Consider the following 15,233-nt stretch of genomic DNA (forward strand, 5'->3'; position numbering starts at 1 on the left):
GAGATACGATACCCTGAAGCTATACCATATACGCGTACCGGAATTGATTAAAAGCCTCTTGCGGTTCCGTTCTGCTTCCGTCAGGAAAGATCATCAAATATACTACAAACATACATATGTATTTGCTTTACCAATAATATATATATATATATATATATATTTACACTTTTATAAATATACTATAGAGTTTATTCTCATTGCGAGTCTACACACTCTAATACCTTTTACTTAAAATCAACGGGCTCTTAACCAGGTTATACGGACTGACTACCGATTGCGCGATTATCACGCGAGAATTGACTCGGCCCGTTTCTTCTCGTTCAAATATAGTATTCTCTATTCTACTCTATTCTATTGTACTCCCTCTTCTTCTACCCCATGTTGTGTGTTTACATCACGAGCATGAATATTATATCCAACAGTCTGACTGATTTAACTGCATTCCAGACCAGAATGATCGTTTAATTAAAAAAAAAGCATTAATTTGCCTTAATTAATTTCATAAACACATTTCTTATGTATGTATTTATTTAGTTAATTAATTAGACAATTAATAATGAATATTTTTAATAAATTGTTTTAAAGGTGTGACAATTGATTTCCATCGAGGCTACCCGCGAATCACGGTACCTCTGCCATCGCGAAAAGAAAAGTGCATCTTCACCCTCAAGCCAATAACCAACACAGTGGGGGATTTTATTCATATGTTGAAAGAAGAAGACCGTGGAATAGACAGAGCATGTATTACGACATTAGGTATGGTCCATTTATCAAACTTTCAATCTTAAGGCCATTCGCAGACACTGCCCCCCACTTTTTAAAAATTTTAAATGACTTTCAACTGTCATAAGTGTATCAAAATTTTATCAATTAATTCAAAAAAACTAAAGCATTAATTGAAAAAAGGACGACGTCGTCGCAATTTCGCTTAGATATAGATTTGAAAAAAAAAAAATTAGTTACAGTTGTTATCAATTAGGAGATAAACGAAATTTGTTAAATAAATTTCAATTAAATTTTCATGTCAATTTTATAATTTGAATTTTCGAATTTCGTAGGCTAAAATTTATTCAACAAATTTCGTGTAACTCCTAATTAATAACAACTGATTAACTTTTTTTAAGTTCTATATCTTAGCAAAATTTTTTTTTTAATTAATTAATAAAACTTTAATACGGTTATGACAGTTCAAAGTTGTTGCATATTTTTAAAAAGTGGGGACACTGTCGGAGAATGTCCTTAAATATCATCTGCATACTTGTTTTTATTTTTTTTTTAAATTAATTAATCAATCATAATTTTTTTTATTTCTTAGACGGTGTTAGAATATGTAGTCACAACACGATAGAGTCGCTTTTAGATAACGATTTTAGACTAGTCATCAACGACGTGACTTACGATGTCTCGCCACCTGAAAAAGAAAAATACTCGATGGTAAGTTCCTATCTAGCAATCACCCATTCGTAACACACAAAAATTTAGCATAACAAAGTTACCATTAAACTTTTATTCAAAAAAAAAAAAAAAAAAAGAAAGGTATAAAATAAAATAACATAGAATAAAGGATAAATCAATTTAAAAACTACAGGAGACCATGCAAAAATTGTCAGACATTCAAGTGACGGTGAGCCAACTCTACGAAACTCTACAGTGCACTGAGTATAATTCAGTTTTAGAGCGAGAGGTGATAGCTGAATTGGAGCAGGTGATGATAGAGTTGGAACCATTAGAACTAGTAAGTTATTTTAAATATAACTATTAAATAATTAAGGAGTTTTTTAAATTAATGAGGAATTAATCAACAGAAAAAACAAACACTGGAAGTGGCCGCAGAGAGACGAGCGAACCTTCACTCATGGATAGGACTCGTTGCCATGGCCGTGCAGTTTGGGATCCTTGCGAGGTTGACCTGGTGGGAGTACTCGTGGGATATCATGGAGCCCGTGACCTACTTCGTAACATACGCTACGGGCATGCTCTGTTATATCTACTTCATCGTAACAAGACAAGTAGGTGCATAGATGATTGATCATCTGCATAAATAATACATGTATTTATATATAGAGATATTATCCAATAAACAAATAACTCCCGCGTAATCAAAGAAACAAATAATAATTTCACAGTTTATTTATTTGTTTATTTATTTATTTTAGGAATACATGCTACCAGATGTAATGAACAGACGGTACTTAATAGCTCTTCACAAGCGAGCTAAAGCAGTGGGACTCGATTTAACAAGATACAATATGCTCAAAGATCAGGCTTACGAGCTTGAGACAACCCTTAAAATAATCCGCGGGCCACTGTGGAACCACAAGAACAAAATAGAAAAAAAATTGCGTGACAAAACTAGAAGTAGCAGCAGCTCCAGCTCTAGCTCGAGTTCACGTTCTCCTTCTCCGAGTCCTTGCCCTAGTCCCGAAAAAACTGTACGCACGTGAATTAACTTTCATACCATCATAATTTAAATAATTATGACTGACGACTGGCTTTATTTATCTATTTTTTTTAAAGCACCTACGATTTTATTATTATAATTATTAATTATTATTATTACGTCTGTGTGACGAACGCTCAATCGAGTCGACACTATACATCGAAAAATATTAAATATGTTTGTTGACAATGGCATGGAAAATGTTTATCAACAATTTATGGTCCATAGTGGACTTTTTCTTTTGACGAAACTCATTCTTTATAATTCGCGCATATCTCCAACGTATTTTACGTATTTGTCTTTAAAATTGACCAAAAAAAAAAATGAATAAAAAAATATATTACACTTAAAATAATAAATTCCGCGTTATCTGTGGAATTGATGTCACCCACGGGGCCATTTACAAATTACTAAACTCACTGAATAAAGAAGTACTTGCTAAATAATTACATCTCCGATAATTAATTAATCAATTTAATTCATCATAATTATAATTATTATTACTATTATTGTTATTATTATTACTATCATCGTTGTAACAGTTTTAAATGTGATTTTAATGTACTTCGATAAATATGATCTTCCATACGTTACTATTATTGTGTAATAATAATATTAATTTATTATCATTATTATTTTATTAAACTATTAAAATAGTTTCATATTTGTTATATAGTAGGTTGGTTATAAGCGCGTATAAATAACAGAGATGATTTATGAATATTATTCTCAAATGCAAATTTCAAGTGGTAGTTAATTTAAAATAATCAAATAGTTGATTTAAATTTTAAATTTAAAAAACAAATTATCGTCTTTCATTTTTAAAAACTTATTTGTAAATATTATATTTTTATTATGGAATCATGTTAAAGTAAAACTTTTATAAAATTCTCATAATTTATTTTTTAATTGTAATTATTATTATTATAAATATTGTGTGTTGACGTCATAAATTCTTGTGCCAATTTTCGTGATTGCTCTAGTCGAATTTTGATATTATTTTCTACCTCGATTTAATAACAGCTGTCATTAACTACTGTTTACATTTATATTATTGATGTCATAATGAAGCTCTAATAAAATAATTGAAGCATCTAAATTGACGCTCTATTAATTAGAAAGAAAAAGAAACAACAATTAACGCTTATCAGTTATTATTATACACAATGTTTTCTTATTTATCACTAATTTGTGTGTTTGATTAATTTCTGCGCTTCAATAGCTTGACATTTATACACTTGTCATTTACATAAACAATTCTTACGAATAAATTAAGTAATTAATTATAAAGTTTATGATTTATCAGTCTCATTGTAATTATAAGTGTAAAAAAAAATTTTAAATAACTATTCATTTTTTTTCTCATCACATAAAAATATAAAAATAATTATCTTTCACATTTTATCCGTCCGCATAGACACGTGATTTTAAATCTGCATAATTAGACAGTGGCACTGCTTTTGCACAAAAAAAAAAAAACTAAATTAACTATCAAATTATAACTTAAACAGAAATTAAAATTTCAATGCCGCTATATTTACATTTAGATATTTATCTTGAATTAATAAATTTGAAAAAATACATTTTATTTATCTCTTTAAATTTTTCCCTAAAACTTATTTTTTTTTTATAAAAAAATTAAATTCAAATTTACATATAAATGAATAATTAATAAATTTCAATAGGAGTAAAAAAAATTCATGTCATTACGCACTTTGTCTTGCACTTGACTTAAAATTTTATATAGAATCAAATTTCACGTTTATTAAATAATTACACTAGTTAAAAATAATAATAAAGTTGTCAAAAAAAAATAAAAAAAAAAAAAACACTTACAAATAATGTACATTAAGATAAATAATTATTTGTTTAATCTGCATCGCACAATCTTTCACGCGTTTATTGTAACTTGTATTTGTGAGTAAAAGAAAAAATATTTAAGCTGTTAATTATTGTAATTAATGTATTAAGTTATAAATTGTATTTATATTTTTGCTATATGTGTATTTTTCAGTTAGAATATTAAATAGAAAAAAAAAATATAAATATATTGAAAGAAGTAAAATAAAAATTTAAAAAAAATGAATGTTCTGTCGATTATTGTAAAAATATGACGTACAGTTAATAAATGATCGATAAATCAATAAGAAGATTTTAAAACTAAATAAATATATTTTTGGTGCCAATTATTAAAGTTTTAATATCAATCAGTTTATTTGTCATTTTAAATTTTAAGTTTTCCATAAGAAAAATATAGGATATGTTAACTGATATATTAATTAGTATAATTAAATTGCAAATTAATTAGTTAATAAAAAATAATTATTAATATTGAGTTGTTTTTTAGTCTGCAACTACTCTACGTCACTGCTGTTCTATGTCGAGCTTTTAAAAAAAAAATGCCTAAAATAAAACTTTGAATAAGTAAATAATTTTTAGATAATCAAATTGTTGTTATATTTACAAATAAAATAAATAATTGTATATAAATACGGGAAAATAAAACAAGAGAACTAAAAGCTTCGTGATATTGTCGAATAAATAAATTTAAATTAATAAATAAATGATTATTTAATTATTATTATTTACTAGGTCTTAGATTACTCTGTGCATGAAAATGTCAGAGAATCATAAGCTGACCGCCGTAATGTTAAATATATTAGATTGCGAAAGTACTATTATTAATAATTTATTAAAATGCTTTTTGAATTATTTTAAATAAAAAAAAAAAAACTATATATATATATGAATATAATTTATCAGTAGCAATTAGTTTAGTTAATAAAATATGAAAACTGTTCTGTATTTAATTAAGTCCCTTGTAAATGATTTTCGGCTGAGAAAAGGCTGATTATCTTTGAAATGAAAATTATTTCCTTTATAAATAATTGAGAAAAATAAAATAAATAAATACATTAAATATTTATTCAATTAAATACTAAAATTTACTTATTTAATACCATTGCCTTGTGATAGATTTAATAGTAATAGTAATAATTTGTTTATTCAATTACGCCAATCGACTTTTTACATCTTATTTAACTATTACAGAAGTAGTGTTTAATTATTAACTGCACAGAATGAGAATATAATATAATATACTATTTTATATTAGTGACGTGGTACAATATTTTTTATTTTCGTTGAAAAACATGATAAAGAATCACCAAAAAAATTTATGGAAGCACAATAATCATGAACTGAATTCGCTATCCTGTTCCTCGGTCTATAGTCCACATAGATTTTTGATGATTGAGTTGTACTCAACAACCTGTATGATCTTAAACTTGGTTTAATGCAGACAAGACCAAATTGTTTAAAAATTGATTTAAAAAATTAAATAAAATAATTCGAGTTGTAGTAACTACTTTGTCTTGTTCCTTTAGTAAATTTCCCACTTACTACTTTTATTTTTTTACCCCACAAAAAAAAATTACAAATTTTTTTGTTGATTTCAGAATAATTAAGTTTCATTTAAATTCGTGTAAAAGTACTGGCAATATTTTATATTAAAAAATGAAAAGTACATAATTTTTTATTAAAATGCCAGTAGTCAGCCCACTTCCAACTTTTTTGTGAATAATAAAACGAATACATCTCTAGTAAAATAAATAGTTTAAAATCATCTGCCTCAAAAATTATATTATTATAAAAATATATTTATCATAATAATTAATTAATTAAAACTTAATAACAATTTTAAATATGATCTTGAAGATGAGTGTGAATGTAACAAACATCAGACAAATTTAAAATTATGAACAAATAGAGTAAATAATTTAAAAAATAATATTTATAAAAACTTGTTAATTTCAAAATTTTTTAAATGCGCATTTTTAAAAAATTTTATTTAATTAATCATTTACTCGATTTATTAATAATTTTAAATTTGTCTGATGTCTGCCTCATTCACACTCATTCCTGAAGTTAGTTCACGATTTGTAATATTCGGATTTGTTTTTCAACAAATCAATTACAAAAAAAAAGAAAACTAAAAATATGCACATGTAGAAAATTTAAAAAACCATAAGTGCAATTTTTTTAAATATTTTTTTTTATAATTTATCGTTTTGAAAAAAATTATTAGATGTCGGCTAACTTCAGTATCATTTTTAAATTTAAATACTTTCAAATTCTCAACCATATGTACAAATTATCTATCATTTATTTAATTTTTTATTTGCTAATTTTTTTTCGTAATTAATTTATTATTAGTACAGCTGTTTATTTCTATGTATTTTTACTTACCAAATTTTAAATTTAATATTAATACTCGATCAATTTTATTTACTCAATCAATTAATTAACATGAATTATATATATATAACTTTTTGTTATTGAGAATTTAAAAAATATATAAATTATCTTATCAATTTTTTCTATTGCATAAAAAAAATGATGCTGAATTTAGTTGACGTCTACTAATTTTTGAATTTTTTCAAACCGATAAATTATAAAAAAAAATATTTCAAGTTTACACCTACAGTTTTAATTTTTTACACGTGCATATTTGATTATTTTTTGTAATTAATCAGTTGAAAAAAAATTCAAAAATTTTTAATTGCTAACTTCAGTATCATAAAAAAAAATATTTTCATAGATAAATTTTCAATTGACCCGCTAATGAAATAATTTTTCCACGCATGTCTTTTCACACCTGCAGTATATATGTACAGTTCAGTTGATTTGATTACATTAATATACATTGATATATTATAATAATATATACAAAGTTAGCAGCTGCGTTAAAATATCTCCATTTGTAAATATTATATCTAGTGTAAATCATTTAAAAAGGGTGATAATAACAATAAGCCAAACACTATCAATCTAATCTTTATAATCATAGTGTTTATTTAAAAATAAAGATATCACCTTTATTAACATCAATATATAAATATACATAAAATATATAAGCTCCAAGTCTGCAGACATCAACATTGACACAATCATCACAATTTTCTCAAGTGTTCTCGAGCTAACAGCCAACTTGTTGACAAAATATCAAAAGATATATAATAATTAACAGTTATTTATTCTTATATAATATAATTAATAGATAGTAGTAGTGATTTATGATATTTCTAAGGATGTCAACTCCGATAGAGTTATTGTGGAAACAAGCGGTAAAAACATTTTCTGGTTGTGAATCAGTAGGTTATAAGATGTGTAAAAACAATTTTGATAAACTTAATGGCTTGATAAATAATATAAGAGCTGAAGATGTTTGTGTTGATAAACGAACACTTGATCATGTTGAAAATGATGATGCGCCGATGTGTGTTATTGATATTTTTGAAAACAACGATATTACAATTGCTATTTTTTTATTGAAACATGGGGAAACATTACCAATGCATGATCATCCTGGTATGCATGGTTTATTGAAGGTAATTATTATTATTATTAATATTATTAGTCAAAAGCAATATCTATTACACCTGATAATATAACGACTAAAAACAGCAGACACCTGACTATTTTTTATGAATGCGTATGAAACTGACAATTATGAATTTTTTAAATTTTCTAATAAATAAATGAAAATTAAAAAATGCGTTTGTGAATAATTGGAAAATTAGCGCGCGCATTTTGTAACATTTCATTGTTTAAATTGATTTATTTATTTATTTAAAATTTATAAATTGTTTGGTGTCTGCTACATTGACACTCATAATTTTTTTATTTATAATTATATTCAGAAATCTAGATGATAAACTTTTTGAAATCTTTGTAAATAATTATTTTTGATAAGATCATTTGTTTACTTTTAGTATCAAACAAGATTAAGAGATTTATTTTAATTTGTATACATTTGTAAGATCTATTGTAATCCTTATTAATGTCATGATAAATTTTCTGTAATATTTATTTTTGTATAGTGACTCATCTATTGACTAATTTAATTAATAATATTTATACTGTTTCTTTCATAATTTTCAAATATTACTTCTTAGAAGAATAGAATAATGAATTTTTTGATACGTAAATTTTGTCATTGATCGTCAGTGTAATTTTGAAAAATTGGAAAATAGCAGACATCTAATAAGTAAGAATGTAGCAAACAGACAATTTTTAAATTATAAATAAATAGAGTAAATAATTTAAAAAATAATATTTATAAAAAATGCACTGATTAATTTCAAAATGTGCATTTTTTTTAAATATTGTTTCATTAATTATTTATTCTATTTATTGATAATTTTAAATTCGTCTGATGACTGCTACATTAACACTCATGACACCTGATAATTTTTGAATTTTTATAAACTGATTACTAAAAGTAAATTGTAATTTGAATTTCCGCTCAGAGACTTTAAAAAGTCTTCGTATGTATTTTTAAAATAAAGATTTAATTTATTTATTTATTTAAGAAAAAAAAAAGTTCCCGCAATTTCGTCTCTATAAATGAGACTGCTGTCACTTAAATTAAATACTTTAACAACTTATTCCTTTAGCAAATTATTCAGCGTTAGATAGTTGATGTATATGATTTTCAAACAGACAGTTTCCCAACTAGTTTTAATAAATGCAAAAGTTAGCATGTAACTGAAATGATACATTTTAGTTATTCTTACAAAAAGAAAACTAAGATAACTTTCCAATCATTTATATCTCAAGTGCTCTAGTTCCATAGTTTCAACAAAATTTGAATTTACACATTCGATCCCTTCTCAAAATTAATTTATAACCGTCACTTCTGACCAAGTTTACACCATAAATTACACATAAATATATATATTACAAAAAATTTTATTTAATTATTATTATTGTTTATTAAATTATAGGTAATTAGTGGTACAGTTAAAATAGACAGCTACACACCAATAAAACCAACTGAAAATTTATCGAACTGCACCGAAGTATTGGCATTGAAACATCCGTCAAAAATAGTTGGGAAAAATGATCCAGCATGTGTATTATTACCCCACGAACAAAACCTACATGAGATAACGTGCATCGAAGGCCCAGTAGCGTTTCTAGATGTTCTGAGTCCTTCCTACAACGTGTCGTCTAATCGTTCATGCACATTTTTTAAACAAGTACCATATGGATCAACATCACCGCGTCCGTCTCCAACCTCGAGCTCATCGTCATCGCCGAAATCAAGTGATGACTTACCAGTAAAAGTAAAACTATTAGTCACAGAGCAACCTCCAGATTTTTACTCCTCGAGTCTAAAGTATCTGGGACCACCTCTGAGGTGATCTCGTTTAAAATTTTCTCATTGTTAATAGTACCCATAAACTCCAAAGCAATTCGTAAATTTGTGTATACATATAATTTTTATAAACTATTTTTTATTGAAGTTATTTTTCAAACAATCTGAGCACTTTGTTTGTTTAGTTGTTAATTAATCACGTACAAAAATAATCATTTAGTTTAATAATTAATAGATTAATAGACATCACATTTTGTAATGAATTTAGTTTTAAAGTCAGTACTTTGTTATATAGTACAAATAAAATTTAGCAATAAAAATATAAATATAGTTATAATAATAAAATAAAGTAACTGACGAACAATTAAATTTTTATAGCTCATACACCGGTGATTTATATGTTTTTAACGAGTGTAATTTATTATGAGCATTAAAATTTGCAGTCGTTAAGTCAAAAAAATTTATAGGCAAAAATTCAAATAATTAAATTTTTTAATACATTTTAAATAATCCAAAATATATTCACCAAAGGCTACATCAGAATATAAATATATATATATATATAATATTTATTAATAATTATCAATAGAGTTTAAAATAAAAAGACACCAAGTACTTAATGTTAAAAATATTCTGGGCCAATTAAATATTTAACGTAATCTTGATATTTCGATGTGAGTTTTTATGATCCTGGAGTTAGTAGACAATTTAAAATTTTCAAATTTTTTTTTTCACAAATGGGAAATTTAAAAAACTATAGGCGCAATTTTTAAAAATATTTTTGTTTTATAATTCTTAGCCTTGAAAAAATCAAAAAATTATTAGACGTCGGCTAACTTCAGTATCATGAATTTTTTGGAAAAAATATATATGTAAATAAAAGTAAAATTTAATAATTAAAAGAGTTAACAATTACAAGTAACGAATGTAATATTAATTAAATTTGTTAAACGACGTAGAAAAAATGCCTTAAAAAAATAATAATTAATAAGTCAGTAGATAAATAAATTAATTATTAGCTTGTCATGTGATGATAAAATAAATGATTTTATTAATAAAGAAATTGAAATTACAAATATAATTAATTAATTATATATCAGCAATCCCGAGCACCTTTTATTTAAATTATTAGCTCATTTTTAGTTCAAACTATTTTTTTTTATTTATTCATTAATTGATTATAATTAACAAATTATTTAAATTAAAATTTATCCCATTTGATAAGAGTATTGTATGAATATAAATAATTGTTGTGAATTTAAATTAAGGGGATTCTCACAGCCCCCAACTTTAAAAAATATTCAATGACTTGCACTGTTGTAGTATTGAAATTTCATTAATTAATTTCAAAAAAATTAAAACATAAATTAAAAAAAGGACAACGCAGTTACAATTTTGCCGATATAGATTTTTAAAAAAATTACTCACTGTTATCAATTAAGAGTTAAACGAAATGTAGCAAATAAATTTAAGCCTACAAAATTTGACATCAAAATTTTACTGAAATTTATTTTCCAAATTTCATTCAACTCCTTATTGATATCAGTAGTAAATATTTTTTTTTTAATCCGTAGGCGAAATTGTAACTGCGTCGCCCTTTTTTCAATTAATACTTAAACTTTTTTTTAATTAATTATCAAAATTTTAATACTCATTACAATCGAGTCATTGAATATTTTTAAAAATGGGGACAGTCTGAGAGTGGCCTTAAAAAGAATCAACAAACGATGCAAAAAAAAATGTCAACTATTTATATATTATTGATATTTAGAAATTATCAAATAGAGATAGAATTTATTCTACCAGTACAGAGATAACTACAACTGTAATATAATTAACTATTGTGATGTTTTAAAAATTTTTTTTTAAATCTAAAACCTGTAATTATAGTGATAGTTATATGTATATTTACAGTTAAAGTTTATTTTTAAATTTAAATTCCCAGCTTTTTTTCTACAATCGAAACGTTTTAATTTCCATAAGTCCATGGACAGAATCTTCGTCATGTCTAGCTTTATTTGATACTTTTAAATTAAAACCAATACAGCAAATCTTACATCGGAGATTGTATGATTGATTGATAATTAAATACATATATAATTCCATTTAACAGGAATTTTATTTTTATTTATTTATTTATTATTATAATTATTATTTAATATATATTTAAGATAGTTTATTTACGTCTGACCATTTTCAGTATTCTGTTGTCGTCTGTACATAGTAACGTTGCTTTCCGTGTAATCCATTATACGTCTTTGACACTGTCTTACATATTGTTGCTGCTTGTGATATATTTTAAATGCTCCTTTTATCGTAATAAATGCTATTCCACCCTATTAATAATTTTTTTGAATAATTAGTTTGTTTTAAATTAATAAATTAAAATAAATACTTACGAGTATAGTCCGTTGAAAATTTGAATTTATACTTTCGAAAAATATGTTACCACAAATACTAGCAATCGTTGGAAGTAAAAGTGCACCACAGAGAATTCTTGTTGCACAAACAGGATCACTCATTGCCGGTACATCTTGGGATTGAGTTCTTTCATCATCTGAGTAACTAAAAAAAAAAATATAAATGTTTCGAAAGTGTTGTAATAAAAATATAAAAGCTAAAAAAGTAAATTAAAAAAAAATTTAGTATATAAACTGACAGCTGGTTCAGTTGCTTTTTTATAAGGAGGCTAGTAGTACATACATGAGTAAAATAGATAGACAGTATACGTGTAGAAAACAGAGCGAGATGTATATGAATGCAAATGTGGAAAAAAATGACCGAGACACATGGACGATAAATTTTAAGAAAAAAATCTCAGAAAATTCATCGATTTTTACTGATATCTTTTAAATGGGAAAGAGTTGGTTGCTGATATTCAATGGGGTTTATCCCAAGGATGAATGACAACTTCTACAACAAGAATTAGGTTGATTCATTATTCATGACCGCTTAAATCCAGGCAACTCACAGACATACATCCTAATGGACATCACTATAATTAACTTTTTAACTGAATTTTTCTTTAATTATAAACAAAGACATTGAATAAAAAAATCGACCATCGCATTAATCAGATAAAGTTTACAAAAATCATTAATAAGTACACAATCAACTAATCTTTTGAGTTATTGAAATGACTTTATGCGAGCATTTTGCGAAACGGAAATACTTCGCATTTGAGGCGTGCAAAAAAAACAGAAATTCGTTTAAATAAATTACAAATTTTAAAATGGCATCCGCGATTTCTTGACATCTGGATTAATTTTAATAAATAAGAATCCATTTTATTAATAACAATACTCATATTAAAAAAAATTAGTTCTAAAAAGATAAAAACTTTGTGTATTTATCATGGGCACCATAGTCAGAGACGCTTTCCATGTCTTCAAAGCTTCAAAAATTCCATAGAATATTTATAGGTCAGTAAAATGTAAAAACAAATAAATTTATTGAAAAGAACATAAAATACCTTCGTGGTAAAAAATGTCTAAGAACAGGAACCTTGCAAGCATGTCGTCTAAGTAAGCTCAATGCTTGATCTTCCCATCTCAACATTTTACCAAGCACAAGCATAATCGGAATCGTAGGTAGTCCAACTAACATTACTAAAGGATCAGTCTGTTCCATCATAGTTAGGCCGTCTTTGCAGCCCACCACCTGCATTACTGTAACAGCTCCATATGTAACAGCAGTCCAATAAATAGAACCGACTACTATACCAGCAGCAATAAATGGACAGACTCGGCAAATTACACCATCAATTGTATCAAGCACAACAACTAGAGGACCTAAAATATAAATAATTAATATTTTATATCTATACACTAAAAAACCGGGGTAAGTCCAGGCGGTCTAGGTGTTAAAATTTTCGGAGTTAAATTGAGTCTATTTTTAACACCGCTCTTTTTACAGTGTGTTTATATTTAAACCAAAATCATCATCAGGAAATTGCTTACCCATATTAGGATAGACGATAATATATTCTGTATTACATTGTGGACAAGCAACGTAAGCTCCAGCTCTACCTTTCTGTTTCTCATCAACCCATCTCTGTATACATCCTTGATGTACCCACTTAGTAGTACCTCGACAATGACACGGCTTTACCCACAAAGCTGTTGCGTCATCCTCATCTGTTGCGAAACATACCCAGCAATACCTTTTGCTACCAAAATATAAATTTAATTAATTAACTAAAATAAATGAATTGAGTATATAAATCAATTAGTTTTGAAAATAAATACAAACTCTTCGTCAGAACTTAATGTAGGCGCACTAGCAGATGTTTGATTAGGTGATGAAGCGCCGTCAGTAACATCACCAGAAGACTCGCGGTCTGTTATGTTCGATGTTAAATTGAATGTCGGCTCGTCTTCTGAAGACATCGATGCTGCATGAGTATCTGAAGGTTCTTCAAACATTGCTGATAATTATTTAGTATTCAATTTCACATAAAAAATATTAATTAATTAATTAATAAAATAAAACAAAACAAATTACCATTTGTAGATTCACTACTCAATGGATCGGATCTAAAGCTATTGCTGAGCCTTCTCAATGTTTCTAGTCTAGGAAGACGGTATCTATTAGAACGTGACCCAGCAGCTGTATTGGCAGTTTCAGTTCGTAGTGCACGTCCTCGATTATCTCTACTCTCCAAATCATTTGACAACGTTGAACTGTCGTCAGACATTGCGTCGTTTGTTATTACCAATTACTCTACTATTTCCTCATATAAATTGTCATTGTCCTGTAACAGAATTAACAATTGAATAGAAAAAAAAAATATAATAAAACAAACAAACCAATAACGTCATTAGCTTATTTTTTTTATCAATAATGTGCAGTAATTAATTAGTTTTTAATTGTAAGGGATTATACAATGCGCAAGTTATATATAATGATAATAATGAGAATAACATTTCACATATGTAACGTAACTTATTGTATATGTTTTTATATGCGCAAAAATTAATCGAGATGATCGAGCATTTAATGTTTGTGCGATTTACAGCAACCGATGACGTTGCATTTTATTAGTAATTAACGTTACCTTTTTGATATTGTTATCAGTTTATAGATTCATAAATATAAATATTATTTGAATGGTAATAAATAATAATTTATACACGCCAACACAAGTTCGCCGTGATCGAAAAAAAATTTACTTTTTTTTATACATTAGTATGCATAGTGAAGTTTGGAACTTATGACCGTGTAAATTTGAATATACTTGAAGTTAGTTGCATGTATGCAATTATTTTATGCGCATGCGCATAAATTTCAATAGTAGTTAGGATATGAAATGTTGCCTGTCATCTTTCTCACACTCGAAAAAATTAAATAAACTTTCTTTTTTGCGGCGATGCATTCAATGAAAATTTAAAAATAATTTTACTGAGGAAAATTAAAATTTTGGACTGATAACGAGTGCATTTCGAAACGCGCAGCTGTGGCGTAGCGCAGCGCTTATGGAGGGTAGACCCTAATAGCACAGTTTGCTTGACCAAAAGTTTACTGTACAAAAATTTCCTTGAATTTTTCGTCAACTTCGGACTTTTCCGTTTTTTACGACAATTTGTATGCAACTTCCTCTACGATTTCACGTAAATTTACTACCCGAATTAG

The 15,233-nt window shown here is 26.3% G+C and overlaps 3 protein-coding genes across 5 annotated transcripts in view; 2 read left to right on the top strand and 1 right to left on the bottom strand.

Moving 5' to 3' along the window:
- LOC130676517 (calcium uniporter protein, mitochondrial) overlaps positions 1 to 4,269 on the top strand; it is a 37,906-nt gene extending 33,637 nt beyond the window's left edge. For both annotated transcript variants that reach the window (XM_057482798.1, XM_057482799.1), the window contains 5 exons: positions 586 to 756; positions 1,316 to 1,434; positions 1,589 to 1,735; positions 1,806 to 2,009; positions 2,157 to 4,269. In XM_057482798.1, the coding sequence (XP_057338781.1) occupies positions 586 to 756; positions 1,316 to 1,434; positions 1,589 to 1,735; positions 1,806 to 2,009; positions 2,157 to 2,444 (929 nt within the window). In that variant the 3' untranslated portion in view covers positions 2,445 to 4,269. The remainder of the gene's footprint in view (positions 1 to 585; positions 757 to 1,315; positions 1,435 to 1,588; positions 1,736 to 1,805; positions 2,010 to 2,156) is intronic.
- A 2,881-nt stretch (positions 4,270 to 7,150) lies between these two features.
- LOC130675699 (2-aminoethanethiol dioxygenase) lies at positions 7,151 to 10,456 on the top strand. Its single transcript, XM_057481531.1, has 2 exons — positions 7,151 to 7,830; positions 9,229 to 10,456. Exons 1-2 carry the CDS (start codon positions 7,516 to 7,518, stop codon positions 9,646 to 9,648), a joined length of 735 nt encoding a protein of 244 aa, XP_057337514.1. The 5' UTR covers positions 7,151 to 7,515; the 3' UTR covers positions 9,649 to 10,456.
- Positions 10,457 to 10,577: 121 nt separating this feature from the next.
- On the bottom strand, positions 10,578 to 14,818 carry LOC130675698 (E3 ubiquitin-protein ligase MARCHF5-like). Of its 2 annotated transcripts, none has more exons than XM_057481530.1 (7): positions 14,659 to 14,818; positions 14,106 to 14,355; positions 13,854 to 14,016; positions 13,562 to 13,770; positions 13,075 to 13,393; positions 12,002 to 12,167; positions 10,578 to 11,938 (listed from the first exon to the last, which is right to left on the bottom strand). In XM_057481530.1, the coding sequence occupies exons 2-7, from the start codon at positions 14,296 to 14,298 to the stop codon at positions 11,783 to 11,785; spliced, it is 1,206 nt and encodes a 401-aa protein (XP_057337513.1). In that variant the 5' UTR covers positions 14,299 to 14,355; positions 14,659 to 14,818; the 3' UTR covers positions 10,578 to 11,782. The 2 variants fall into 2 exon arrangements, with proteins under 2 accessions (XP_057337513.1, XP_057337512.1); XM_057481529.1 differs by having other exon boundaries at positions 13,854 to 14,028.
- Between the last annotated feature and the right edge of the window lie 415 nt (positions 14,819 to 15,233).

Source organism: Microplitis mediator, chromosome 10, assembly GCF_029852145.1.
Source record: "Microplitis mediator isolate UGA2020A chromosome 10, iyMicMedi2.1, whole genome shotgun sequence".
NCBI classification, from domain to species: Eukaryota; Metazoa; Arthropoda; class Insecta; order Hymenoptera; family Braconidae; genus Microplitis; species Microplitis mediator.